Genomic DNA, 27,987 nt, shown 5'->3' on the forward strand with positions numbered 1-27,987 from the left:
AAAAAACTTTACTATTTTTTTCGTTATTTTTTTTTTAAATATCAAACCAAAAGAAAAACCTCCTGATCAAAAAACTAGCTACTAGCATAATTGCCAATAAATAAATGAAGTTATGGCGAAACGCGGTACGGAGTGCGGCGAGGCATTGAATATTTTACGCGAAGCGAAAATTTTTTTTTATTTTCTTCTGCGCTTGGTGATTTTGTTTTTTAAACGATTGTATTTATTTTCGTGAAACTATTTTAAGTGTTTCAGGAAGGTAATTGTTTTAAAACAGTAGTTTTTTTTTACTACCTCTAGTTGGGAAGCTGTCAGGTTGAATTTAAACAATAATTCGCTAGTCAGTATTTATGAATAAATTATATTCTTGAATACCGAGGCACCAACTCTGATCGCAACTCCACTGGGCAGCGTCAAAACGCATTACCGCATTCCTTCCGTGCGCCTTGAACGTAGACCCCACTATACCTAAAATTATTGTCATTTAGATTTTGTGCGAAAAGGGACCTCCCATATAAAGCACATTGTTTCTCATCTATGGTACATCTACCATCTACGCGTGCATCTACAATTTTATGTCTATGGTCAGTAATCTGTCAAAATAGAAATGTCACTTTATCAATTGGTTTGTTGTCTTGTGAATCATACCGTATTCACGTTAATCAGTATAGAAATTATGAAATAATACATGTTTAATCATTAGAAACAAATATTTGAGAATTCTTATTGCATTACATGCAATATCAATTTGACTCGATGTGCTAAAATTATGCTTTTTAAGGGCCAAGCTGTTTTACGGCGCTTTCTATAATTATTGTAAGTTTTTCCTTTGAATATCCATTATTTACGTAATAAAGCAATATTAATTTCAATTCTTCGTCTTAACACGCATGATTTCTAATTCGATATTGCCTGCTGGACACGATATTAACCGACCTAAACATTCTATAGGTATACTTAGTCGATCTTTTTTTATTAGCAAACATACTATATTTCAGATATAACATATTTTATAATAAAAATATTGAACTGGCCGAGTCGATGCGAAATGTTCATTGCACAGGTGTTCTTGTATTTCAATATTTGCCGAAAACTAAAAGGTAATACCCCTAACTGGTGTTTTTACTTCACAAAATCAACAAATGGAAGAATTGAAGCAGTATGTATGTCAAACATAAGCAGCGTGGTGAGCGTTGCACATTGGATAAAAAGTGAAGTGAAGAAGTGGATAAAAAAACACTTCACCTGTTGTAACATTAATCATTCTTAATATTTTCTTTTATAAGTCTTATTTAAATTCGGAAACATTCTACAATCCCTCGTATATGTGAAACATTTAACAAAAAATTTAATAGTCTTGATATATTTAACACTCCATACAATATGTACAGAAGAGAATTAATAGGCTTGATTCATGCTCTTCATTCATAATTCGTTTAATCATTAAATCAAATGCAATTTTCCACTCTCACTTTCCTTCAATCATCCTTTACCACTCCTTATCAATGTCCTTCTTTTCCTTTCCACTATCTCCTTGTTTTGTCCATATTTATCTTATTTTAATATAAAGTATATTTATTATTTATATAGTTTAAACTTCAAGCCGTCGTCGCTTTATTACAGTAGTATTTAGTGAATACATATAATTGGATGGCAGGCCCTACTATGTATACATTTTATATAAATTTTTTTTTAAAAAATATTAATTTAACCTGTACATCTGTTTGTATTCGAAATAAATAAAATAAAAATAAAATAACACAAATTCATACTTTAACAGTAATACTCTTTTACCTTGGCAGAGTGAAGTGACGGAACATGACCTCCATGCTGGAGCAGTACGAGCAGGCCGCGGGGGCGGTGCGCCCCCCGGCCAGGCCCCGCGCGGCCCCCAGCTCGGGCTACGTAGCGCTGGAGGAGGACCCCCCCATGTTCTCCAAGCAGAAGATGAACTTCAATCCCTCCGATGCCATCACACACATCGCCGTGGCGAGCGACTACATCGTTCTGGCCATGGCCAACAGCAAGATATTCAGGATCGATCTCAAGAACCCCGAAAAGCACGAAGGTGACTCTTTTGTTCCTGTTAGCCGTAAATTATTGCCAATTAGTTTTTATTTATTAACAATTAAATTTAATTTACGTTTATCAAAACACAAGTCCCAACTCCATGGGTCGAGTTTGGACTATTAATACACTTTAACAACATTGCTCAACAATATTATTATACTAAACAAGAACATCTGTTATTTATTAATTAATTATCTGCTTGATAAAAAAAGTCTTCTCATATGCTACTCACCGAATATGGTACTAAAAATATACAAAACCTATATCAGACCTACTCTTGAATACGGGTTTCAGATATGGAATCCCTATTTAGTCGGCCTCGTGGTGTAATGGTCAGCGCGTTTACCTACCATGCAAGAGGTCTCGGGTTGATTTTAAATATTTATTTAAAAGGGTGTTTTCACACTAGAATATTTCATAGTCCCTGGACTGGTACCTGAAGCGTAATACTGGTCATCTTACCTTCATGTAACAAAAAAAAATGATCAAGGTATGTGCGATTGGTTTACCAATGCAATGCCCTATGCACCATTAGGTGCAGAAAGGGAATGATCATGATGATGATGATGATTTTGTTAAGGATATCAACTTGTTGGAGAGAGTCCAAAGACGAGCTACAAAGTTGTCGCTAATATGTGGAGAGACTGGAAACTCTCGGTCTCACAACGCTGCAGGAACGGCGAGAAAGGGGTGACCCGATAGAGACATACAAGATGCTCAACAGTCACTATTGCTGCCCAAAATTGGATCCCATGTTCGAGCTTAAATAAGATGCTCGTCTTCGAGGCCACAGTCTCTGGCTGGAGAAAATGAGATTCAATCTAAATCCACGGAAGCATTTCCTGAGCAATAGGGTTGTTGGTGGTTGGAATAAGCTGCCACAAGAGCTGATCTCAATGTGTAGTCTCAATGGGTTCAAAAATGGACTAGATTTGTTTCGGGAAAGTTAAAGTACGCCTATAACTAACTTTCGTTTAAATAGATTTAAGCGTATCAGTTTTAAACTGCTCGCTTGAAATTAATATAGCAATAATAATAATAATAAACAACATCAATATAAAAAGAACAAACGCAAACATCTCATTTATTGAGTTTTAACTCAAGTAGTGTCCTTATTTTTCTAAATTTAAAAATGAGCACCAAAAGTTTAAAAAAATGGTCAAGGTTTGTCATTTTAATGAAAATATTCTGCCCTACGAGATATTGTATTTGCTTATACGTTACTTTTATTATTTTATATGGTTACAAGCCTTCAAAATGGATTGTCAAGAAGACAAAAGTGAGCATTTTCAACACTCTCTGTTCACATTCAATTTAGGGAATAAAGGAAAATACATCAATACGAATACGAGAACACATATCCTCTCTTTCCCACCTACTGACAAGCCTGTAAAATAGAAGCTTAGCAAGTTATTCCTTTTTTTTAAAGTCTGAATTGAACCCAGGACGAGTGTTTTCCACTTTAATGTCTGCTTTCAAGTTAAAATCCTTTTAAAGTTCATCAAATGTGAAATATTCCATAGTCCCTGAATTTATTGAGTAAGATTGATTTCCATATATTTGTGTAAAAGATGATCTAGATAAACTGCGTTTGATGCCTTTTGCTCTATTGGGTGTAGATGGGGCACGATGACAATGCGCTGGACCGGAGCCGAGGCGAACGAACAAACATAATCATTTAGACAAAAATAACCTTGGTAATTTCTCGTTTCAGAACTGTGCTTTGCAAAATACGTGCAGCCAAATTCTTTCCTCAGCGGCATCTTCCTCGACCCGTTAGGAGTCCATCTCCTCCTTTCCTTCGTAGCGCGCGGTAAGGACTCCTACCCGGAGCTCCTGTACGTACACCGCAAATCCTCCAAGCTGAAGTCCGTCAGCAAGTCCAAGAGCTACGAGGTCACGGAAGTTGCGTGGAACCGAGAGAACAAGTCGGAGATGTGCACGGGGCCAATACTCTTCGGAACCTCCAAGGGATTGATTCTGGAGACGGAGATCGGACCCGACGGTGACAAGATGTTCCAGTCCAGTATAGAGCAGTATTGGAAACAGGTAAAAATCATATCAGTTATTTATATATAAATAGTAATATGCTATGAGGAAGTTCAGGGCTACGTAAAATTAGATATAAAAATATTTTCCTATACATAAAAATATTTTCCTATACATTAAAATTTGAGCATTTCATTGCACGGCGGAGTTTCTCAATAATTTAAAAAAAATTGACAGCCTTGCAACATTACAGGTTAATTTTTTTTATTTATTTATAAACATAAAATAGTCATAATATATATGAGGTTTCCGTTTGTATTTCTTGCCATCGCAGCGCTGCAATCGCAGTTTCTCACATGTGTGGTACATGCCCTGACCTATTGAAAGGAGTAGACGCCATTACGCGTTAATTGAGTGCCGTGTACGCTTCGTGGTGCTGGTTTGAAATTACAAAAATAAAATTGAAAATCTCATCGTCTGTAATTCGTTTCCTTAATGCGAAGAACGTTAAACCAGTCCACATTCATCAACAGATCTGTAAGGTGTACGGAGAAAAGATAAGGAGGATATAAAAAGACAACATGTGATTCAATAGTATGGAGATGGGTGAGACAGTTCAATGAAGGTCGTGATAATGCGCACGGTGGCAAATAAAGTGGGCCTCTATCTTTGATAAGTGAAGAACTGGTTTGAACGAATTACACACTTCATCTTACTAGCTGGGAGATTTTCAATTTTATTCGGAGTTCCAAACAAGCACCACAAAGCGTACACAACAACTCCTTCTCAATAGGTCAGGGTAAGTACCACGCATGTGAGAAACTGTGATCACCGCTGCTATGGCAAGAAACGGAACCTACTTTCCAGATATACCTCGTAGTAACACAATGTTAATAAACTTGTAGTATATAACTTTGTTTTTTATTACAAGCTCCCAAACTATTTACCTCTTTATGGTAACAAGGATGTCGATGGATTGGTAAGCTAATTCTATAAATGGTTTTTATTTAAAGTGTAATGCACTTTTGATTGATCACTCGTGAATAGTTTAATGAACACGATTTCATTTGACATTGGTCTGCAGATATTTGACATCGGGAAGGGCCAACATACCCCAATTACAGGCATGGAATTCTACCGGCTTGATAATTCCAACAAATACTTCATATTCGTCACAACGCCCAAGAGGTTGTACCAGTTTATGGGCGTTTCCAACTCGGAGGACAAGCCTTTGCTGCAACCGATCTTCAATGCTTATCTCAATGTGCCGGAGACTGGCTTCCTGGAGATCCTGTCTACCCTTCACTACTCCAAGCTGCAGTTGTATTATGACCGGGCCGCCAAAACTCCCTCCCGCTTCGCTTGGCTGACGGGGGGCAGTATCTTCCACGGACAGGTATTTGAAACAAAGTGTCTATCGTTCGAGCACTTGAAACTAAGCATTCAAGAGTAAATGTCATTATCATTGAACTGAGAATACAAAATTATTTTAATTGAATTAAAATTTGCGATGTGTAATATAAGCATGTAGTTTTAATGACTGAACAGACATTTCAGCAATCGGTAGATTGCCCTATCTTTTTGTTCCAGTTTGTATGAGCTCCCTGCGGGTGGCAGCTTTCAATGGATTGAAGGAAATGTTATAATAATACGATCATTATTTTTCGGTCATATCACAAGTAGTAGTTTTTGCTGATTTTTATTTATTTTTTTTATTTTTATTTTTGCACCACAACAGGCCAGGAGGCCCAATTACAGTGGTGAATTACATCACAGAACACCCAGGCTTGAGAAAAATCACATTTTTAATTTTTTGTGTTCTCACCGGGAATCGAACCCGGAACCTTCCGAGCGTGAGTCAAGCGTCTTGACCACTACACCACGGAGGCCGCCAATGCTAAATAATGTGTTTGTAAAATATTCAAATATTCAACGTCTCATAATTTCAAACTTATTATTTTCTTCTAGTTGGATTCACTTTCCCAAGAAAACAGCAATTCTTTTATCAGTCCCGATGAACTTCTTATATATCCGCTTTCCGCAAGCCAATTACCCTCACCCGACAAGAGTCCCGAAAAGGCTCCTCTAGCCTTCGTCCTGACGGAGTTCCACGCCATACTACTATTCCCGGACCACACTAAAGCCATCTGTCTGCTGAACCAGGAACTAGTTTATCAAGACTACTATTCGGAATCCTTTGGGAAGCTCATAAACATTGTCAAAGATCCCGTGAAGCGAACTATTTGGGCCATCACAACCAAAGCTGTGTTTAGGTACAAAGTTTTCAGAGAAGAAAGAAACGTTTGGCAATTTTACGCAGACAAAAATGAATTCGAACTAGCGAAAAAATATTGCGAAAACAATCCTCTGTATATAGATAAAATTAATGTAAAACACGCCGAGATGCTTTTCGACAAAAAAGAATACCTTAAGAGTGCGGAGATTTATTCCAACGTACAATCCAGCTTTGAAGCTATCTGTTTGAAGTTTCTTCAGGCAGAAAAAATAGAAGCCTTAATGCTTTTTTTGAAGAAAAAACTAGACACACTCAAGAGCCAAGATAAAGTTCAGACGACAATGTTAGTCATATGGCTAGTTGAACTTTACCTTTCCCAGATCAGTAGTTTAAGAAATAACAAAAACGAAGATGGCGCTAAATATTTAAGTTTGCAAAAAGAGCTTGAATTTTTTCTCGCAGCACCGAAAGTTGCTGAGTGTATTAAGAGAAACAAGTCAGTGATTTACGATCTCATGGCTTCTCACGGAGATAACGAAAACCTTATTAAACTCACCATTATGAACAAAGATTTTGAGAATGTTATTCGTCAGAATATTTACATGAAATCTTACTTAGAGGCCTTGAATGTTTTGAAGTCACAGGGAAAAAGGGAACTGTTCTATCAGTTTGCTCCGATACTGATGCAAGAAATACCTCGTCAGATGGTGACAGCCCTCATCGAGCAAGGGAAGAACTTGAGCCCTGCCAAGTTGCTTCCGGCGCTGGTGTCGTGCAATGTGGACACGGCCCACGTGAAGGAGATGATCCGCTACCTGGAGTTCTGCGTCCAGATGGGATGTACGGAGCAAGCCATCCACAATTATCTGCTGTCACTGTACACGGGGTACGATGAGGCGGCGCTGATGAAATATTTAGCCTTTCAAGGAAGAACGGCTTCCATGGTCAATTATGATATACACTATGCCTTAAGGTAAATATTTTTGCATATTATTCACCCCACATTTCTTTATTCGATAATAATATTTTTGGTGCAAACTTGCTTATCATCGCCTACATTACAGCACCGCATATATAAATTTAGACAGGTTTCCAGGAGGAATGAATATTCTTCTAGATTAATAAAAAAACAGTTTTTTTTTTAAAAAAGGCAATTTATATTTTTGGATCAGTAATCTTGAGAATTAAATCTAAATCATCTAAATCAGATGACACACGCTTAGTTCTTTCAGATTTTATTTATTTAAAAACCTTTATTATATTAACCATTCTATATACATATATATATTTAAATTTCCTGCACCCACTGGATACAATATTTATTTTGCATTGTCAATAATATTTCATCAATTTGTAAATGCCTCGTTTGTTTGTCTGTCAGACTCTGTCGAGAGAAGAACCTAACAGAGGCATGCGTGCAGCTCTCCCCGCTGCTCGGGTTGTGGGAGTCGGCCGTGGAACTCGCTCTGACCGTGAGCCTCGACTTGTCCAAGACTATCGCCGACATGCCGGACGACACTGAGCTCCGAAAAAAACTCTGGCTGAAAATTGGTACCCATTATTTCAGAATAATTTAATGTATCTTCAGTATAACAATATTATATTAAAATTGTTTCATGTGATCGCTATATTTATTGATTTGCTACACCAAATGGGCAGTTTTTACGTAGGGTAAATTACAGTACATAATTTTTTTATCAGGTTTAAATATTATTGTTCCGGACGCGCTGAAAACGATAGAAGCCACATTTGATTGTATAATTTGTGATATTGTTTATTGTTTGTTAATAAATAATATGTAATAGTTTAAGTCCTCGGTATATGTGAAAGCCAAGGGCCGAATCCATAATAAAGGCGATTTGATCCATTTTCGGGTTCGGCCTTGGCTATACCGAGGACAATGTAGAATAGGATTTTATTTTGATAATTTTATGTTGATTTTTGTATTTTGTATATGTTTATTTGTAAGTATTCATTGTTGTATGTGCCGCGCGGCATACTGCCGACTAAACCCGCGCGCGGGCGGACGACGCTATTTACGTGGCCGGCCGTTGGGGAGAGTAAGGTGGGGGAGGCCGGGCGAGTGGTCGCCCGTACCCCCACTCCCTGGCGGTGGCTCACGTACACGCCGCGCGCTCAGGCGTCGGGCAGTGCGCTGCGGGCGCTTTATAATGTATAGACTTTAAATAAACAGTTAGTTCGCTCAAGACACTACTACTGCGTTTTACTCTCCGCTCCTGCCCTCCGCTTCTTGCTGGACTTCGTGCTTCGCTGCTGCCTTCCGCCGTGACTGCCCTGACTGCGCTCGCCTCTTTGAACCAACAGGACACGTTGGAAAGCACTTTTCAGGGCTACTGAGGTTGACTTAGCGGTCAGTGCTTTCTCGGTGCGCCGGGCTCAGGCCCCCCATTTACGCCGGGTGGCCCCTTTGAACGGAACCAGGGAGACGAAGCCGCCACCCCTCCCTGTAACGGGTCGGTTACAATTATCTTTATCACGATGATCGGGGTCAGTTCTAAATAAGCTCCTGACATCACTGTGACCTGTGTAGATCTCTTTTGACAGGTCCCCGTAAGTTAATTATTTTCTTCCAAGCCTAGGACTACTGAGAGGAAGAAAATTTGATACATTATTAACAGTTAGAAATTAAAATCACTATTTTATTTTAACATTTGCAACTGCAGTTCTGCTCCTGTTTTAGTGAAACGTTTTTTTTTTAAATTTCAGCGGAGTTTGTCATTAGCGGAAAGCAGGACATCCAGAAAGCCATGGAATTCCTACAGCAATGTGACCTCATCAAGATTGAAGATATTCTTCCTTTCTTCTCCGACTTTGTGACCATCGACCACTTCCGAGAACCCATCTGTAATTCCCTCCAGGTCGGTATATTCCCAAACAGAACATATGTACCTTGAAAATCACAATAAAAATCTGGTAAACAGGAAATTTCTCATTTTTCACAACAACTTAAAATTTGGCATGCACCTCTGATCTTTAATCTGAACAAAAATATCATAAAACACTTTATAATTTCTACCATATAAGAGTTTGAACATATTATAACACTACTAGTTTCAGGTATTCCGAATTACATATCATCAGGTGTAAATATAAACTAAACTAAAATATATACACAGATTAGTGCTTAGGTACTTTTTTATATATTTTTATATGGGAGTTGCTTTATTTTTTACCTTGCTTATAATATACAAGGTTTATATTTCAAAATGTGGATTTTTCTGCAATTAAATTTATTATTGTTATCAAAAACATTTTTCACTTTGTGGTATGACATTTTACACTTATTTTTTTATAAATTTGTATAAATCACTTTAATTTTTTTTATTACACTTCGACCGGTTTCGAGGTTATTACCTCATCGTCAGGAATTTAACTAACTGATAATTACACGCGTTGCTATTTATATAATAAAATATTGTATGAAAGAGACAGAAAATTGAAAGAAAGAGAGAGAAAGAAGATAAAATAAATCATAACGGGAATAGTTTTAAAAGAGGACTCGAAGTTAAATTTAATTGATTATTTATTATTTGAAGTTTTTGGTTAATGGCTTTACTAATTTCTAATTGTTCTAAATTATCTAAACGAAAACCATTTTTATTGACATGCAAAATTTCTACACACGTTTCTTGATTAAATTCATGGTTTTCGGATATAAGATGATTTGCGAATTCTGAAAAATTATTATTGCTCAGACATCTTATATGTTCTTTGATACGAACTTTAAATTTACGTGAAGTTTTTCCAATATAGAAATTTGGGCAATTTTGCATGTCAATAAAAATGGTTTTCGGGTTTTTTTTCAGTTGTAATTAAGCTTGCATGGGTAAGATAGTAGGCAGTGCTTTTTGAATCTTAGTAAGTATACTATATAAAACATACTTTTTTTTCTACTGCCTGCCCTAGTTAAAAACTCTATGCACGCGAGTGTTGAGAGCTTAATACGCTTCCAAAATATCAAACACTCAGTGCAATAAAAGAGAGAAGTCTGTGAGCCAAAAAAAGTCATATGGGTTTTACGTATGACATAATTCGCGCTCTGGGAAAACCTCGTACGAACATTTTGCTGAGATCTCTCCTTATTGTTCAACCAAAAGTGTGTGACCAGAGTGTTCGACCAGAATTAGGAAACTTTAAATTTTATTCCCAATTTGAGCTTGCCAAATTTTCTGATTCTTGAAAAGCTCATTTAATAATACTTATGATTATTTATTTCAGGAGTACAATCAACAAATCCAAGACCTTCGTGAAGAAATGGAGGAAGCTACGAAATCTGCCGACCAAGTGAGTTATATAAGGATGTTCTGAATCCTTAGATTATTATTTTACTCATTGGTGATGTTGTGCCTTGGATTAAATAATCGAATGTAAGTATGTATACTTTATGTAAACAGGTGCGAGGGGAGATCCAGACATTCAGAAACCGCTGCACTGTCATCAACGTCTCCGAAGTTTGTGTGGTGTGTGAGATCTGTCTCCTGCTCCGTCCGTTCTATCTCTTCCCTTGCGGACACAAGTTCCACAGTGACTGCCTGCTCGCCGAACTGCAGCCGCTTCTAGGTGAGAACCGAGTCTAGCGAGGTCATAGTACTTCGGATGTCTCTCAAACCTCGTGCAGCTGTCGGAAAGCCTAATATTAATTAGTGACAATTAGCTTAGCGTTATCTCCTTTACTATTCTGGATTGAGTCTTGTGAGGCTATGATGTCACATGAGTCTACGTAGAATACGAGACTTGATATATTTCTCTTATTTTTTTAACGATGAAGTCGTATTTTGTTATAACAGGTCTAAGTTATATTATTTTTATAAATTATGGAAAATAGATTAACATACAGTATACATCGTCGCCGTTTAGGCAAGTCACTAAAGCTAGGGTTTCCTAGGACAGCGGCGCCCGTATTTTTACGGCCGTAGTGAACGGTGATGCGGTGGACAGCCGTCGTAGAGGTGGTTAGAGAGTGGTTTTATTTTTTAACGGTGTTATCAACACCGTTTTCCTAGGAAACAACTCTCTAATTACCGTTACGACGGCTGTCCACCGCATCACCGTTCACTACGGCCGTTAAGATACGGGCACCGCTGTCCTAGGAAACCCTAGCTTAACCCTAAAAATGACAGTTTTGAGTTAAGCGTAAAATTATGTGCTTTAAGAGGAAAACGTCAATAAGGTAACATAGAAAAAAGTTGTGTAAATCCATATTATTTGTTTTTTACTATGTGACTATCTTTATATATATAATTCCTCTGTATGTGTGATGTCACTGAACTCCTTCTAAACGGCTTAACCGATTTACGTAAAATATAGATCTTTGCGCTGTGTGTGTTCGTAGATATTCAAATCTTCAATCTAATATGTAAAAAAGAAGTAAGGAGCAGAAATGTTTTATTCACCGATCTACCAGGGTTGCATTCGAGGAGAATGCATTTACGAAAAATGGAAAGATGTTGTTTTTTTGTGCATAAAAAAAGTTTGTTCTTGAATGTTTACAAACAGCATTTATTTTTTCTGCTCTCAATCAGATCCTTTCCTTACAATTTCTAGCCATTTATTTCTTTTTACTGGATTTTTGGTAATACTAAAATAATATTAAATTCAATTCATTTTTAAAAATCGTTTTCCTACATAAGTACACCCCTCTGTTGGTGAGAGGACCGGAGTTTGACGTTTGTAAAAAGAATGCCATATTTGAAAAAAAAAATTATTTTATCTTATGGAATTCAACCATAAACAAGTACCCAGGTACCTACTTAAATTCAATATTTGGATATTAACAATTTTAGTTTTGGAATTTAATCACAAACAAGTACCTAGGTATATCTACTTATCAATGAAAAGTCTATTTCCAAGCTAATAGCAGGCAAGCCAACGCTCGGGCAGGACAACGTCTGTCGGGTTCGCTAGAATATTATATATTGAAACATTAAAAAAACACGTTAAAAATTATTTCTTTAAGCGGTTTTCTTATATTTCCTTCCTTTCACTAACTCTATTATATACATATATATATATATATAGTTGGATAATTTATATAGTGCCATTTTTGTGAAAATCACCTCAAGCTTAGCTTGCATTGTCCAGAATCTAAACAAGCAAAAGTCACTTAAGGCTGTAGTCGGGTAAAACGAACGCAAAATTAAGAAATCGTACGATTTTGCCATTTTAAAACGAATGTTTGTTAAAAATCGCGCAATAAAAAAAAATTATATATTAGATAAAAACAATATTTTTTATAGGTATTTCTATCAAAAAATGTACTTAAAAGTTTCATATAACTAAAATATAATTACTTTTAGACCGGCAGATTACGCCATTTCAAATTTAGACTAAGCTTATTAATCTGGGATCTCAATAAAGACTAAGTATTGAACTAAAATTTACTGTAATGATTTGAAGATAATAAATTTAAAAAGGAAGTGGCCGCGGCAGAATCTTATTTTTTTGTTTTTGAAAAGAAATATAAGTATTTTAAATCACATAAATTTTTCCTTTATTTCTACGTAAAATTATGCAATCAGTAATACCATAAAAAATTAAAAAATATTGAAATAGTTTAGTTAAAACCTTTTTTTATAGAACTGTATTTTTTTTCAATACGATAATTCTAGTTGTAATATTCAATTTTAAACAATGTCTTATTTGGGTTTTTATTACATTCATACCGGCCGTTTGGCGATCGCAGACGGACGTGATTTCTGTGCTCTACATATTAATGCGTTTTTTAAAACAAAATTTCGTTCGAAACATATATTTTTTGTGTTCCTTCTAACACAATTTAAACCAGGATCAATACCATGTTATTTGTTTAATGGATAGTTTGTTCGAATTTGAAAAATAATTCAAAAATGTAATTACATGACATCTTCTCCTTTTTGGCATTCACTTTAGCGACATGGTGCATTTTCATTGAAACACAACAGTTTTAACTGTCAACTTCGAAAATACAAATATGTATAATGACCCAGAAGTCAGAAATCAACAGATAATTGTACTACAGTACGCTAGTCAGGAGTGCTATTTATAGATTTTACCTATTAAAATAATCACGCAAAAACTCTATCCATCTCTGTCTTTTTCATTTTGTCAAATACCCCTGATCTACTGAAATTGATTTCATTCTATGTACCACCTACATTAAGCAGAACATCTACAATATTTTATTGTCAAAATTGTCGAACGGTAGCTCAATATAACCCACCTATTGTTAGATTACAGAATACCGGGAATGAATATGCATCACATTTTGATATATTTAGTTTATCTCTGCCTAACTCAAAAAATAAAGTGACCAACATATTTTTATCAAAAAGAGCAAATCATCTTCAGAAGATTGGGTTGGAATAGTTATAATTTGATTGATTAATGTATTTTGTTATTGTATAATTTCTTTAAAATATATATGTATTTCAAGTAATTAATAATGTGTACAGTACGAGTATATTAATATTTCGTACCCGTTTTTTTTTTTTTTAATATTTTTATTTTTAAGCACTCTTTATACCACATATATGTTAATGGCAGAAATGCCGTATATAAATAAATAAATAAATAAAGTATGAAGAGTACGTAAGAAATTGACGAACATACAATGTAACAGGATTTTTTTTAAAATTGCTTTGTCTTGAAGCGGTATATTTTACGCATTCGGCGACAAACCGTACGATCCAACTTACCGACTACAGCCTTAACCAAATTTCTTTACCAATTCCACCTTGCCTCATTAAAAATCTTACAGATATTTTTTTATGTATCCAAAGAAAAAAGTTACAAATGGAATGTATCAAAAAGACTGAATGAATTATGTTGTGTACATAAAACCTCTAAAACACAAAAATCTGATTTTTCCTTCGTCTTAATTCGTCTTCTACGTCAATTTTTTTTAGTATTTTAAGAGTTAAAAGATATTTTTTTCACAAAAATGTTACTCTGGTAATGTACCATAAAATGACATAATATTGCAGGTCCAGCCAAAAAGAACAAGTTGGCAGATCTGCAGCGTCAGCTCAACTCGTCATACCACGGAGACGGCGGCACCTTCGCCAGCAGCCGAGAGCACATTCGGGGAGAGGTGGACAGCATCCTGGCCTCGGAGTGCCTGTACTGCGGGGAACACATGATCAGGGCCATCGACACTCCCTTCATTGCCGACGCCGACTGGGACCGCGTCATGAAGGAGTGGGAATAGATACTGAATTATATCTCAGTCGTTACCTATACATCATCAGGTTTCCGGCACACGTTGGTAACTGCATTTTACTAGTTGCGAGATATTGCACCTTTAAAGTTAAAAGTTTGTCCCAAATCAACAATTCAAATAAAACCTCAAGCTGAATAGTGTGAAATATACATTTTTGTATTTATAAAAAAAGAAATATTTTTATTTACTTTTTCAGTAAAGATTATTTAACAATATTTTCAGTTTGTCCAAATTTTTGTAGACAAGGCCTGGATTCAACTCTCTGGGGAGCTGTGAACATTAACAAATTACAACAGAGATGAAGAATATTTTAGAAAAGGTAATATAGAAGTCCAGGCATCTACAGGGCTTATGACCTGTCATTGGCTGGTTTAATTGGCCACTATACACACTATGTAACATTCACCATTCTACCCATATTTGAACATCTATATTCCTTCAATTCTTTCATCTGTTGATGTTTGTGAAGTTAAAGAGCTGAAACCTTTATTTATGCGGGTGAGATTCATTTAATTGAATTATTTCACCTACATACTAGTACTACTACATCCCTGTAGATGACAAGACTTATATATTACCTACTCTAAAATGTTCTTCAACTCTGTTGTAATATGTGAATGTTAACAGCTCCCCAGGGAGTTGAATCCAGTCCTTGTCTACAAAAATTTAGACAAACTCAGAATACTGTCAGTAAATCCACCAGGTCCATGAAGAAGTATAGAAATTGAAAAAATAAGATTTTCCGGCGTTGCCTAGTATGTTTATTTATTTAATAAATTTATTGCATAAAATAAGTATACATATTTAATAACATGGAATCTATATAAAACTAGTGAATAGAAAATGAAAACGGAGTTTTCTCTGTTTAGGATAGTCTCCATCTAACATGGCTCAGCCTGTTCTGAGATTATGTAGGTGAAATAATTTGATCAAATGAATCTCACCCGCATAAATAAAGGTTTCAACTCTTTAACTTCACAAACATCAACAGATGAAAGAATTGAAGGAATATAGATGTTCAAATATGGGCAGAATGGTGAATGTTGCATAGTGTGTATAGTGGCCACTGAAACCAGCCAATGACAGGTCATAGGCCCTTTAGATGCCCAGATTTCTATATTACTTTATCTAAAATGTTCTTCATCTCTATTATAATATGTGGATTCAAAGATTATTTGATGCCGTTTATAAAATCTTATTTTTCGAAAATTTGTAGTTATTAACTTTTGCCAGAAACCAGACGATATGTAGTCTATATTACCACTTTCATACTTTCCATTGTAACCCTACATTATAACTTACAACACACCCGGCGCGTTTGCCGGTAATGAGTTAATATTAAGTACTGTGCAATATTTGTTTTATATAAAATTGTAGCATTCAATCAAAGATTGAATAAAGTTTATTTATGTACTGTAATTACGCTACAAATGGTATAGCAAACCCTGTGTTGATCCCACGAGTCACGATGTTTCGTTCCTTCATTATTCTCTCATCCACATCCAATAGAGCATCGTATTTATACCAGAAACTGTGTGACATATTTGATAGACACGTTCAATTATATTTATATCGTGCAATACCCGCTGCCTGTTTATGGAGACTATATTCCTAATTCTCTTCCACTGTGGTTAACTTGGAACCGGCGGATAAGTTTTTCTTAGTATCTTGCATTTTTTTTAATTACATATCTACATAATGTAATATATAAAGGAACTAAATGATTTTACACGAGTTAAGTTATCTGATCCTTAACCACTCGAATGCCGTTTGGCATAGTTTGAGCGGGACGTAAAACACCCTTATAAATAAATATTTCATATTTACCATGTCGGGAATCGAACCCGAGACCTCTTGCTTGGCAGGCAAACGCGCTGCTGACAAGATATTTATACAAATACTGGATAAGATAGGCGCCTTCTTTAGTCTGCGACGTTCCTTTTCAAATCAATCTGACCGCTCGCTGTGCTAATCTGTTTGTAAAAATAGTAATTTTGTTCCACCATATAAATTTGTATTATATATTTCTAAAATATTTATATAATTTGGTTAAAATTCTTTAAAAAATCTTAAACAATGTATTAAATACTTTTTACGAAAAAGTCCACATTAAATTAATACTGCAAACTACTGAAATACTGACAATTTTATTATTTGAATCTATCCCTAAATATAATCAATAATTAACCAATACATTTATCTTTCTAAAAAAAAAACACTTTCAAAATTGAAAAACAATAAACCATAAAATTGCGATCTGTTGAATGCGGTTTTCTGCACTGTTATGACGCAAATGACGTTGGTTGATGACTAATACTATAAAATTAATTTATTCAAAAAGTAGTATGAACAATCCATTTTAGGCCCCAAAGTCCAAAGTAAAAAGGAAAATAATGCAAATTCCGCTTGAAAATTTTAAAGCGCAGCAGGTCTCAGCTCCGGCACTCAACAGACGCTGAAACTGAGAGCCGAGATCTACGCTCTGGCATTCGAGGGGTTAAATTATCAAACTAGGTATATAATTGTAACATGTAACCCAATAATAATCTTATATTTTATGAACATATTTGTATAAAATAAAGCATGTTTACGTTGAATACATACTGGTTTTGTTTTGTGTAATTATTTTAAAGTTAATGTGTTTTATTTAGGCTAGACGCCTAAAAAATCTTCATAAGAATCGACATAAGCGCTGATATTACAGTATGTATTGTATATTTTTTGAAATATTGAAGATTACATAATATAAGTTGTTGACAATATTAAAAATTTAGGGGTGTAAATAAATAAAAAGAATTTTTTCAGTTTTAAATTTTCTTTAATTTAAAATAAGTTCGTGTTGGCAAATAATAATAAAAATTAACATCAATGAAAATAATAAATACAATGCTCGAGATTGGCTCGAGAATCCCAAATCTTATCGAGCAATTAGTGAATTGCCAGAACCTAATCAGTAAATAACGACCAATGTCCGATGTTCGGAACATTACTGTACACTATGTATTATTATGGCTGGTATAATATTATAATTGAAATTAGGCGATTACGCTACTAATTTTATTTTAATAAATCCACTAACGAGTGCTCTGCACGAATTTAAATACAAATTCTAACAAAAAATAAATACCTACTGAGAGTGATTTTTGATACAAAAATGACAAAATTATATCAGCACATGTAAATGTATAAATACGCTACTATTCCTTAAATAATACAATCCATCAATTGTAAATATTACGCGCTGGTATTTATAGGCCGTGGGCAGTAAATGGGAAATATTTTTTACTATTGATGAATGGACAAAATTATCATTGTGACAAAATTTATGTGGTTTGTATAAAAATGTAGTTTAATTCGAATTCTATAAATAATTTGTTAACTTATTGTAAAATAAAAACCGGGTATGGAGTCGTGGACCTAGTTGATTAATATATTTAAAAATATGTATACATACAAAATAACATAAAATTTATATTCATGTTGCAAAATTTCATAGAAAATCACGATATAAATAAACAACTGGAGAAAAAAAAAAAACACCACAATAATCTGTAACTACAATGAGGAAGTTCAGTGTTTTTTTTTTAATAGACTATTAAAGTAAGCCAAAATTTTTTTAAACAATTTTTATATATCGTATTACAGTGCTATGATTTTTTAAAAGTTTTTGTTTCTGAAATAACTCCGCGTGTGGCGTCAGAGGTTCTCTTCCGCTTATTCTCGGTCAGTTCTGCCATTGGTCTATCGACGGCAAGCAAACTGGAAATCTTGTCAGTGACGTCGTTCAAAATAGTTTATTTTTATTAAAATACTTTTTTCATACATTTTCAGGAAACTTTGCCGTATAATTTAATCCTCCAATTTTTACCATGCGCAAGAAAACATTTATCGTATCCAATTTCCCGTAGGGCTGAAGTTCCTCATTATATCATTTTTTAAAATAATTTTAATGATGATTTTCCATAATCAACTTACTGTTAGTGAAATACAAAAATAACTATGAGAACTTCAATGTTTTAAGAAACATTATTAATATATTTACCGTTTGTAAAACTTCAAAAATATTATTAGTAATGGAGATTGAAATTGACTGCATTACTGCCCGCTGAGGCTAAAAGTCGTATCTGCTGAATTACAAATTTTACGGGAGATTACTGTTTTATGTTTTACCAATATCTTTTTTTAAAAGTTTTTTTTTCAGTTGTGACTTTTAGGCTAAGCAGGGCAGTATAGTGAGATATTACAGGAACATTGGAAAACATACATATTATGTAGTCAAGTACATGATTCTATCATCCTTCATCACATGTCCAACACTTGTGATCATATCACAGAGAAGGAGCCACTTATAATAGTTTGTGAGATTCGTTCAACCGACAGAAAAATCACAAAGCTGAATTATTATTATACAAGATGGCACACATTCAATTCTCAAAAGCATCGCAAATTTTTGTACAAATCCAATATCCATTATTTTCAATGCCATTTTTTTATTTTAACGCCTTCGCAGTTATGCCTGTAATAGCTGTCAAAATCGTGTCTCTCGTTTAGGAACGGACAGCTTTCGCCGTCAGTCCAAAAGATGCTGGTAGTGAAAAGACGACTATTATAGCCTACATAAAACTGAAGTACAGTAAATTTCCAACTGTCCGGATTAATGAGATCCAGATTTTATTGCTTTTGAAATAATACAGCGAATTGGAATTACATTGAAGACTTACTCTGCTTACTTGTCCAGCAAATTTGAATGTGCAGTTAAATTAAAATTAAAAACATCTCTTAGTTTTTATTTCCTGATACAATTTGGATATTTGGCAATCCGGATGACTGGAGGTCGGACAGACGGAGTTTAACTGTAATTTTTCGGTAGGAGATAGTGTCCCTATAAACAAAAGTCAGCAACTAAAGTGTCTTGGTGTGTAGGTATCAACTACAGTCCAATCGGAAGTGAAATATTCCAAAAACATTAAGATGTGTCCACATAAGTGGATCCTATGAGAAAAACTGTTCACGATCGCGTTAAAAAGGTCCTCAGTTTAATTGTCATTGATAATTAAGAGTAAAATAAAGAACTGCATACTTTACACAAAAGTATTTTAACTCGTTAATTTAAATTAAATAAAAAATTAACGCAAATTACAATGGTAAATTTAAATTTTCTTCCGAGAGAAGTCATCGATAGTGGGTATGCTCTTACCACTCGGTGATGTGCGCATTACTTTTGGTAATATACATAATACCAATTGTGAAATATCTAGTGATGAAAATTGAGATGCGGTGATTTACTATATAATATATCTATACATTAGCAACACATGGACAACGCAGCACCATTGTAACTGATTTAAACGATAATTAAATTTCCTAACTTGTTTTATACATTAGCTTTGGAAACTGGAAAACAGTTTCAGGAATCGCGACTAAAGATTTGGGGGAAATATTCGACTGAACCATTTACACATTTACATAAAATACATTCCCTTAACAAAATAACAGGCGGCCGACTGTCCAGTCGGGCCCGCCGTAAGGCAACCTTCCACCCCGTGCAAACGCTCCGCTGCACGGCACGAGAGGCTCGGCCCGGCGGAGGGAACCCAACCTCTCCGTCTCGACATACAAAACAATATCGCCCCGCAAAAACGAGATATTTGCATTTTTACGAGAGAATAAAAAACATACAAACTCTGTACAAACGTAATACTTAAAGCTAGGAACGGTGGCATTAGACACTGGGGGCGGGGGCCTCCACTTCCATGGGCTGCGGAGGCAGCTGCTTCTCTTCGCTCTTCCCTCGCTCCTTGTCGGGCGAGCTCTCCGCCGCCCCGTTGGTGAGTCGGGAGGGCTGCTCCTGTTCCGCGGCGCTGGGAGCGCCATCTCGCTTGGCCATCTCCGCGTTGCTCTCGGCTTTGGTCTCCAGGACTGCGATGCACTTCTGTATGCACTTGATGGCCTCTTTCCTCGCCAGTCGGATGTTCTCCTTTCCCTCGGTCTCGATGTCGTCGAGCTTTATCAAATTTCTAGTCAACATCTCGTCTAAGTAAATATATTCCTTGTCTTTCTTCGATTTACCCGTGAAATTCTCCACTGAGGTCATGAGTTCCAAAACGTCCTTTTGTATGAGTTGAATTTTCAAGATGGGATCATTAATGCAGGGCTGCGGTGCGGGGGGCGGGGGCGAGGGGGGCTGCTGCGCGGGTTCCGTCTTGTGCGGCGGGGGCGCGCTCTCCGCCGGCGGAGCCGGGTTTTGTTTGAACGTCTGCTGAGACTGGTCCCTGGCCGGCTGCTGCTGATTGAAGGCCTTGTTCTGTGGGAATCCACCGACATTCCTCCCACCGAAACCTTTAAAAGGTGATCCGAAGGCGCGGTTGAAGTGCGGCGTCGGATGGAATGGTTGGGGAATTTCGTGATTCTGATAGAACTCCTCTTTGGGCGGGGTGCCTCTAGTTTCTGCGAAAGCTTCGGACTTTACATTTATGACGGGTTCATCTCTCCCCTCCACGAAGATGGGGATGTGTCTGACCGTGGGCTGCTGCTGCTGCTGCGGCGGGGGCTGCGCGGAGGGGGGCGGAGGCCCCGCGGGGGGCGCGCGCCCCTCGGGCGGGGCGGACATGGACCTCTGGCTCCTGCCCTCGTCGGACTGGCCGGCCTCCTGCGCGCTCTTCCGGCCGAGGTCTACCGTGTTCCGGAGCCCGTACTGCGGCTGGAGGGGGTTCTCCTTCCTCTCGGGCGGGTCGGGGAGGACGGTCTGCGTGGCCTTGTCGGTGGACACGTGCGCGGGCTCCCGGGCCGGGCCGGGGTGCGGGACTTGCGCGGGCGCGGGCGGGGGAGCGGGAGCGGGGTCACCGATCTCCTCTTCGGGTTCGAAGTGACGATTCCACCGATTGGGAATGTGTTCTCTGAATTCAGAAGGGAGGTCGTCAAAAAAAAAGTCTCTGAAGGGTCTCTCTCTTGTCCTGGATTCCCGCGAAAATTCTGGAAAATAAAATTATTTTATTCTTTTTTGAATTCCTAAAATGTGTGCGAGGAAAACTGAAAAAATATTCTAAAAAAATGGGAGTGCACAAAAAATGAGTTATGTAAAAACATGAGAAGAAAAAAATAATAAAGCAGTTGTTGTGCCAAAAATAAACGCATACATTCTATAGAAGCTAATATACGAAGGATGATGGGAAAAAGTTATAGAAATGAAATGTATGCAACTAGAAATGTGTGAAAACTAATAATGCTGGTTCCATGACTGAGTGTGTTCCATGACCATGTTGCTTGTAAACCAAATATGCAAAGACCAGAAGAGTTGAGAATTTGTCGGAATTTCCATTCCGGAAAATTCTCGTTTCTACGAGTCTACTGAAAAACCATAACATTTTTTTCATCAACAAATTACAACAGGAATGGAGATCATCTTAGAGAAGGGGATATAGATGTCTAGGCATCTACAGGGCTTATGACCTGTCATTGGCTGGTTTGAGTGGCCACTTTACACACCGTGTAACATTAATCAATTATGTTTGAGCATCCATATTCCTTCAATTCTTCCACCTGTTGATTTTAGTGAAATTAAAGGGCTTAAACCTTTATTGTTGTGAAAAGATTTTTTTTTCAATTTGTCAACTCAAAATTTATTGTGATTTGAATACGGAAATCAACAAATTTATTTGATTTTCTTTAGAAGCGTGTTTAGTGCGGAATTAGTTGTTAATGAAAAAAATCTTCTTTAAAAATTTCATACAAAATATTTACTAGGCATGGCATAATTTATTTTTTGAGAGCCTGTAATCGATTGATTTAAGTGATCGCTTTATGTATTGTGTAATATTTATAATTTTGACCATGATTGAGAAACTTCTTCAAATGTTTTTGGACAAGAAAAAATTTATGTGTCCACCAAATTCCCACCTTCATTTGTAGTTTTTTTTGGGAAGTAATAAAATCATTGAGTTTATTAAAATGAGATTTTTCCGAATTATTTAACCGAGTAGCAAACGCCTTATTCCATTATACTATGCGTATTTTTATTACAAATAATTTGATTACCGATCGTATGTTCAAATGTTTGTAGATAGATAGATAGATAGATAACCTCGGGGGATCACAGATACTGTTTTGGTGATAATTACCTCCGGGTGGTCTGTCGTGCGACCCTCGGCGCTTGGCCCACGCGGCGGGGACGCGGCCCGCGAGCTCCGCCAGCTGCGGGTGGCGCGCCGCGAGCTGCTCCCAGGTGGACTCCTCGTCCGGCTCCGGGGAACCGCGGAATCCGCCCTGCAACGGCAACGCAAATTTGTTATAGCGCTATCGATATCATATAAGTGAATTGGCGCTCAACATGGTAATACAGTATCGAGAGTTGGCGCCCAACGTGGATATACAGTATTGAGAATTGGCGCCCAACGTGGAAAATAGTATTGAGAATTGGCGCCCAACGAGGAAATACAGTTTTGAGGGTTGGCGCCCAACGGGGAATACAGTATTGAGAATTGGCGCCCAACGTGGAATATAGTGTTGAGAATTGGCGCCCAACGCGGAAACGCAGTACTGAGAATTGGCGCCCAACGTGGAAATACAGTATTTAGAATTGTCGTCTAACGTGGAGTTAAATTGTAATAAATGGCAACTAACGCGGAGTATACATCGAAATGTAACATAAATACATTATATTTCAAAAGAACTGAAAATAAATTATAAAAAATCACAGCATATACAAGAAGATCATATTATTATAAAGAATAGTTCGGAGATAGATCATAATAGAATGATATTTTAAGCAATTACAAAATGATGTTCTAGGCAATTACGATCATTGGCTTCTTGTTCTGTGTGAAGCAAAAAATACATTTACCACAGATTCCGCGTGGAGAATTTTTTTTTTTTTACTTGAAGGATAATCAAAATATACATACATATATACCCTGAAATATTCATAAGTAAAAATTATTCGTGGAAAGGGGAAATAACTGTCCAAATATTATGTCCAAGATCTATTCTCAATAGCAAAATAAAAGGGGCACTTATTTTTTAAATATCGGGTTTTAACAAATCGGGTTGTGGTCCCGTGGCTAGTTGCGGACTCACGGATCAGAAGTCCGAGGTTCAAAACCTGATCTACTCTAACTGAATTCCCAAATGTCAGTTATTTACAACTCGTTGAAAATGGCCCCAAAATTAAAATATTTGAGTAAATCATAAGAACGCATCAAAAAAATTCTTAGGGCAGAGAAGTTGCGGGCGTTGCGCAAATATTTCAAAAGAGATTAAATACATTGAAATAGTCAATTCGAAATATTCGTAAGTAAACGCAGCTTACGATATATCCCATTAATTGTATACAAATACGAGTACACTATACAACTCTGCTCCAGAATATCTAAGGGAACTCTGCATTCCAGATGAACTAGCACACAGATAGACGTCTTACGCTTAGATCAGCTACATCTACATCGAAAGGAAAAGTTATTATACCTCTGCGCAAACAGCGCACTAAATTCAGCGAACGCGCATTTGCGGTCGCAGGCTCTACGGCATGGAATGCTCTCCCAGCAGAGGTCCGAAACTGTGAGAGTGAAGTGATGTTTCGGAAGAAACTTGAAACCCACTTGTTCTCTAAATCATTTGAATAAATCCTTAGCGTGTGGTGACAAAGTACATTGTTTTTCTTAAATTAAAAAAAATAAAAATATATCGTATCTTTGTATAATCACTTTGTAAAGCGCCCTTGAGGTATTATATTACGAAAATGGCGCTATATAATTTATCCATAATAAAAATAATAATGCATATTAAATAGGTAGATTATAATATATATTATGCATAACATTTTGACAAAATTATTATTATTTTGCGTATTCATAAAAGGAAATGTAGATTCGCAAATGCGCGCGTGCCGGCAATGAAGATATTACCTTAAATAGTACACATCAAGTGAAATACTGCTAAGTTATGATTGCTGACATCACCTAGAATCAACATTGTTTGCCTAAAATCAACATACTACGTGTGCACAAATACGGACAATAGGGATAGCGATATTTGCCGTAAAAATTAATACAATTAAACATTTATTTCACGTTTTTTTTTTTTTTTTGAGGGGTAAAAGTGTGGATTGAACCGGGTTATGGTCCCCTGGGATGGTATTCTGAACGGAATTGAGAGATCGCTGTGCTAGCGTGTATTTAGTACGTAAATACGCGTTAATTTATTTTGCAAAAGTGCGTGTTTTCTACGCGCTCTTTTGCGTTCAGAATACCACCCCTGTTAGTGTTGTAGACTAACGGATCAAAGGTCCGATGTTCAAATCCCACTCTACCCAAACTCGATTTCAGTTTTTCCGGTACAAGTTATTTACGAAAATTTAAATATTTGGATAAATATTAAGAACGCAAATTTTTCTTTTTTATGAATAAAAAATATGTATACATCGAACGGGTTTATGTGAAATGAGGAATTATAAACACAAAAAATAAAAGAAATAGTTCCATCTCCCGACTCACCGGGGCTGGTATTCCAAACGCTCTCGCGGCCGTATTATCTCGCGTATTTTGTATGTAAATACACGAGAGTGGTTCAGAATAGCACCCAGGAGCGCATGGGATCGTGTTTACAATGCGAGGTAAACAATAATAAAGGCGATAAATAAATAGATTCGCTGCCAACCATAAAGTCCGCCGAATTGGCACGAAATTCGATGTGTTTACATTGCAGAAATAATAAAATATCTCACATCTGATTCCATCTTGGCCTTCTTCAAAACACAACTCGCCACATCGGGCCCTGTTACCGAAGATTCCATCGTCCGATATAGTTAAATGATCACAATTCACTTTGAGCGAAAACTTTCTCACATTCTACGCTGACTCATTTGTCCATATAGCGATATGTTTCGGCAATATGTCCATATATAGATGCGGCCCACCTGACCCGGTACGGTGCGCGGAGCGATACCGCGATAACAATCGGCAGGCGGCAAGAGGTAGGCAAGAGCACGCCGCTCTGTTTACACTTTCCAAACCGCGCCGCGCGACGTCACAGGTCACGAGTCACAACAAACGGCGGAGAACAGAGAACACGACACGGCGCCGGTCTCGGCTGTGGACTATCTGCCAAGACGCGGCCGCCATTACTTTTATAAATATCGCGCGCCGCGTGGGCCGCCGCCAGCTTTCTGGAAAATTCTCGATGACGCTCGACGACCACGCGCGTCACCGAACATTCTAGAAGCTTCCTCCGAAGTCTAGAAACGTTCCGAGCGAGATCTACAGAAGGCGCGGGTGTTAGAGACAATCCGACTGCCGCTTCTAAAGCGACCGATTTCCCCAATAAGGAATACAAAGCGGCGGGGGTGGAGTTCTAGTCGATAGCTACGTAACGACGAGGACAATAAACAATTTACGCAACTCTGACGTTTTCTCGTTCGTTTAATAAATACAAATTTTAACGTGAATTGTAATTCCGGTATTTCTATGCAATAATCAGATATGTGACAATGCAGATCCAGATCCCATCGTCCGCTGGCTGAACGCCCGACCGCGAGTCGAGATCGATACGCCGTATCCTCGGTCCTCACCAGTCGGAAACTTCCGAGAACGAGAAATGATAAGATCCTTCGTAATCTAGCTGCAGTGGCAAAAGTTATCGTAATGATAAAACGCTAAACTCATTTTTACATAGTATTTATCGACAAAAAATGCTACTAAAAAAATAAGCGATATAAAACGGAAATTTAGGAAAGCGTGAAAATTATTATGATTCGAAATCAAAATAATTCTCGATTCCAGTCCAGGTGAGTGGCGAATCCGAGTGATTCTGTAACATCTGGATGACCTTTATGGATTCTATTTCTGGACCGGCAGTCGGGCAGAGTGACTTTCATTCCTATCCAGAATTCCGCATCACGGCTACCGGGGAACCGCTGCGCGCTGTCCGGGGAATATGCCAACCTTCCCGGGTTTCTGGATTATGCGCGGATTACTCCGAAGCGCGTGTTCCCAACCGGCGGGGCGCGCCTCACTCGGGGCCCTCGGGGGTCGCAGAGTGACCCGCGGGGAGATGCGACGGCTCAACTGCACATTAAAAATTATGCCATTCATCCTATTGTCGGCAAAGAAGCACTCCGTGTCCTTATGTCATTCTCAACTACTTATTTTTCAACTCTGTTGGGAAAAAGACAAATATATATATATATATATATATATATATTTACTACTTACACGTTGAAAATGGTCTCCGCTGTGCCCCGACTACTGAAAAGCCGAGGATTTACCGATCGGTTAATAAAGTGCAGCCCCAGTGGTCTCACTAATTATAATAATAAACTTTTGGAAGTTGATGTTATTTATCTGTCATTAAGGGGGGGGGGTGTAGTGATTTTAGAAGAAAGTTGAGGGAGGCGCTAATGGTAAAAGTTTAGGAACCGCCGTTCTTAAGGAATAAATAAGAGACTCACCGCTTGCAACTGAAAACAAAAATAAACAAAATGCAATTTTGTTTTTCATGGCTGCACCTAATCTATAGTACATGTGAACGTAGTTATGCAGACGGCAGCCAGCCATAGAAATGTGAAAATGAGATAATAGAACTTTAGTGAAAAAAATAAATAATCAAATCTACACAACAATTGGAATGTTTTTTACTTCGGCAAATCATAAATAATGCATACATTTGTTTTTTTTTATAATACAAAAATAAATATTTTTTGGCCCAGTTTGAATTATTTTTATAGTCTGGCTGATCATATAACCTTAGATGTGCGTTCAGAAAACAGTCAGTCCTAATAAAACTCCGATGTACGTTGTGTCATTTTATATTTAACATATTATTTTATAATTATATCGGGGTACATGATTGTAAAGAGTCACTTAAATCAACTTTAAAAATAATTTAATTATGTGTTAAAGGAATTCCGGTCATTGTTTAGTCTGGCTGATCACACAACCTAAAATATACATTCTGCAGAAAACGGCCAGATCTTATATTGAATGATACCTCATTCAAACTTTGAATGTATGCGGTGACATTCTGCATTAAAACATGTTCTTTTATTACAGCCATTTTTAAATGACTTAATTTATTGAATTAAAATGCTTATGTTTTATCCACTTTAATTTGTTTAAGAAAACTAGATTTCTGGAGGCATTCATTATTAATCAAATTTTCTATTTTTATCTATTTTTAATATATTTTAAGATTTCTAGTGCTGTATAAGTGTTTTAGGCAAATTGACAAATGTCGTTTTTGTGATCAACGCAAATTTCCGAATGTGATTATTACAGTATTTTGATATAGAATCAGAATATATAATTGACCTTACTGCACACAAAAACATTAATATCTCATTTTTCAAAAATGTGGACTGGCTGCTTTCTCCATAACTACGTTCATACACACGCAGCCGTTTCAGAATTGCGAGATGTGGGTAAACTGGTAAACATGACACTACGCACGTCGCTTCAGGCTCCAGTGTCCAGTGGCCGGTGGCCGG

General features: G+C 36.9%; 2 protein-coding genes across 4 annotated transcripts; one reads left to right on the forward strand and one right to left on the reverse strand.

The window, feature by feature from the left end:
• Positions 1–587: 587 nt before the first annotated feature.
• dor (vacuolar protein sorting-associated protein 18 dor) lies at positions 588–18,050 on the forward strand. Of its 3 annotated transcripts, none has more exons than XR_015823771.1 (11): positions 588–816; positions 1,803–2,068; positions 3,785–4,119; positions 5,144–5,455; positions 6,028–7,268; positions 7,677–7,846; positions 9,023–9,174; positions 10,535–10,600; positions 10,711–10,876; positions 14,278–14,599; positions 15,149–18,050. XR_015823771.1 is itself a non-coding variant. In XM_088234398.1 (11 exons), exons 2-11 carry the CDS (start codon positions 1,819–1,821, stop codon positions 14,499–14,501), a joined length of 2,964 nt encoding a protein of 987 aa, XP_088090524.1. In that variant the 5' UTR covers positions 588–816; positions 1,803–1,818; the 3' UTR covers positions 14,502–14,688. The 3 variants fall into 3 exon arrangements, 2 of the variants coding, with proteins under 2 accessions (XP_088090524.1, XP_088090525.1); XM_088234398.1 differs by lacking the exon at positions 15,149–18,050 and adding an exon at positions 4,991–5,038 and having other exon boundaries at positions 14,278–14,688; XM_088234399.1 differs by lacking the exon at positions 15,149–18,050 and having other exon boundaries at positions 14,278–14,688.
• Positions 17,310–25,687, reverse strand: stv (BAG domain-containing protein starvin). The gene is made up of 3 exons (XM_088234404.1): positions 25,231–25,687; positions 22,631–22,775; positions 17,310–21,485 (listed from the first exon to the last, which is right to left on the reverse strand). The coding sequence occupies exons 1-3, from the start codon at positions 25,297–25,299 to the stop codon at positions 20,236–20,238; spliced, it is 1,464 nt and encodes a 487-aa protein (XP_088090530.1). The 5' UTR covers positions 25,300–25,687; the 3' UTR covers positions 17,310–20,235.
• Between the last annotated feature and the right edge of the window lie 2,300 nt (positions 25,688–27,987).

The sequence above is a fragment of the Micrasema longulum genome, unplaced genomic scaffold (genome assembly GCF_059751315.1).
Source record: "Micrasema longulum isolate JH-2025_06_02 unplaced genomic scaffold, ASM5975131v1 h1tg001235l, whole genome shotgun sequence".
NCBI lineage: Eukaryota > Metazoa > Arthropoda > Insecta > Trichoptera > Brachycentridae > Micrasema > Micrasema longulum.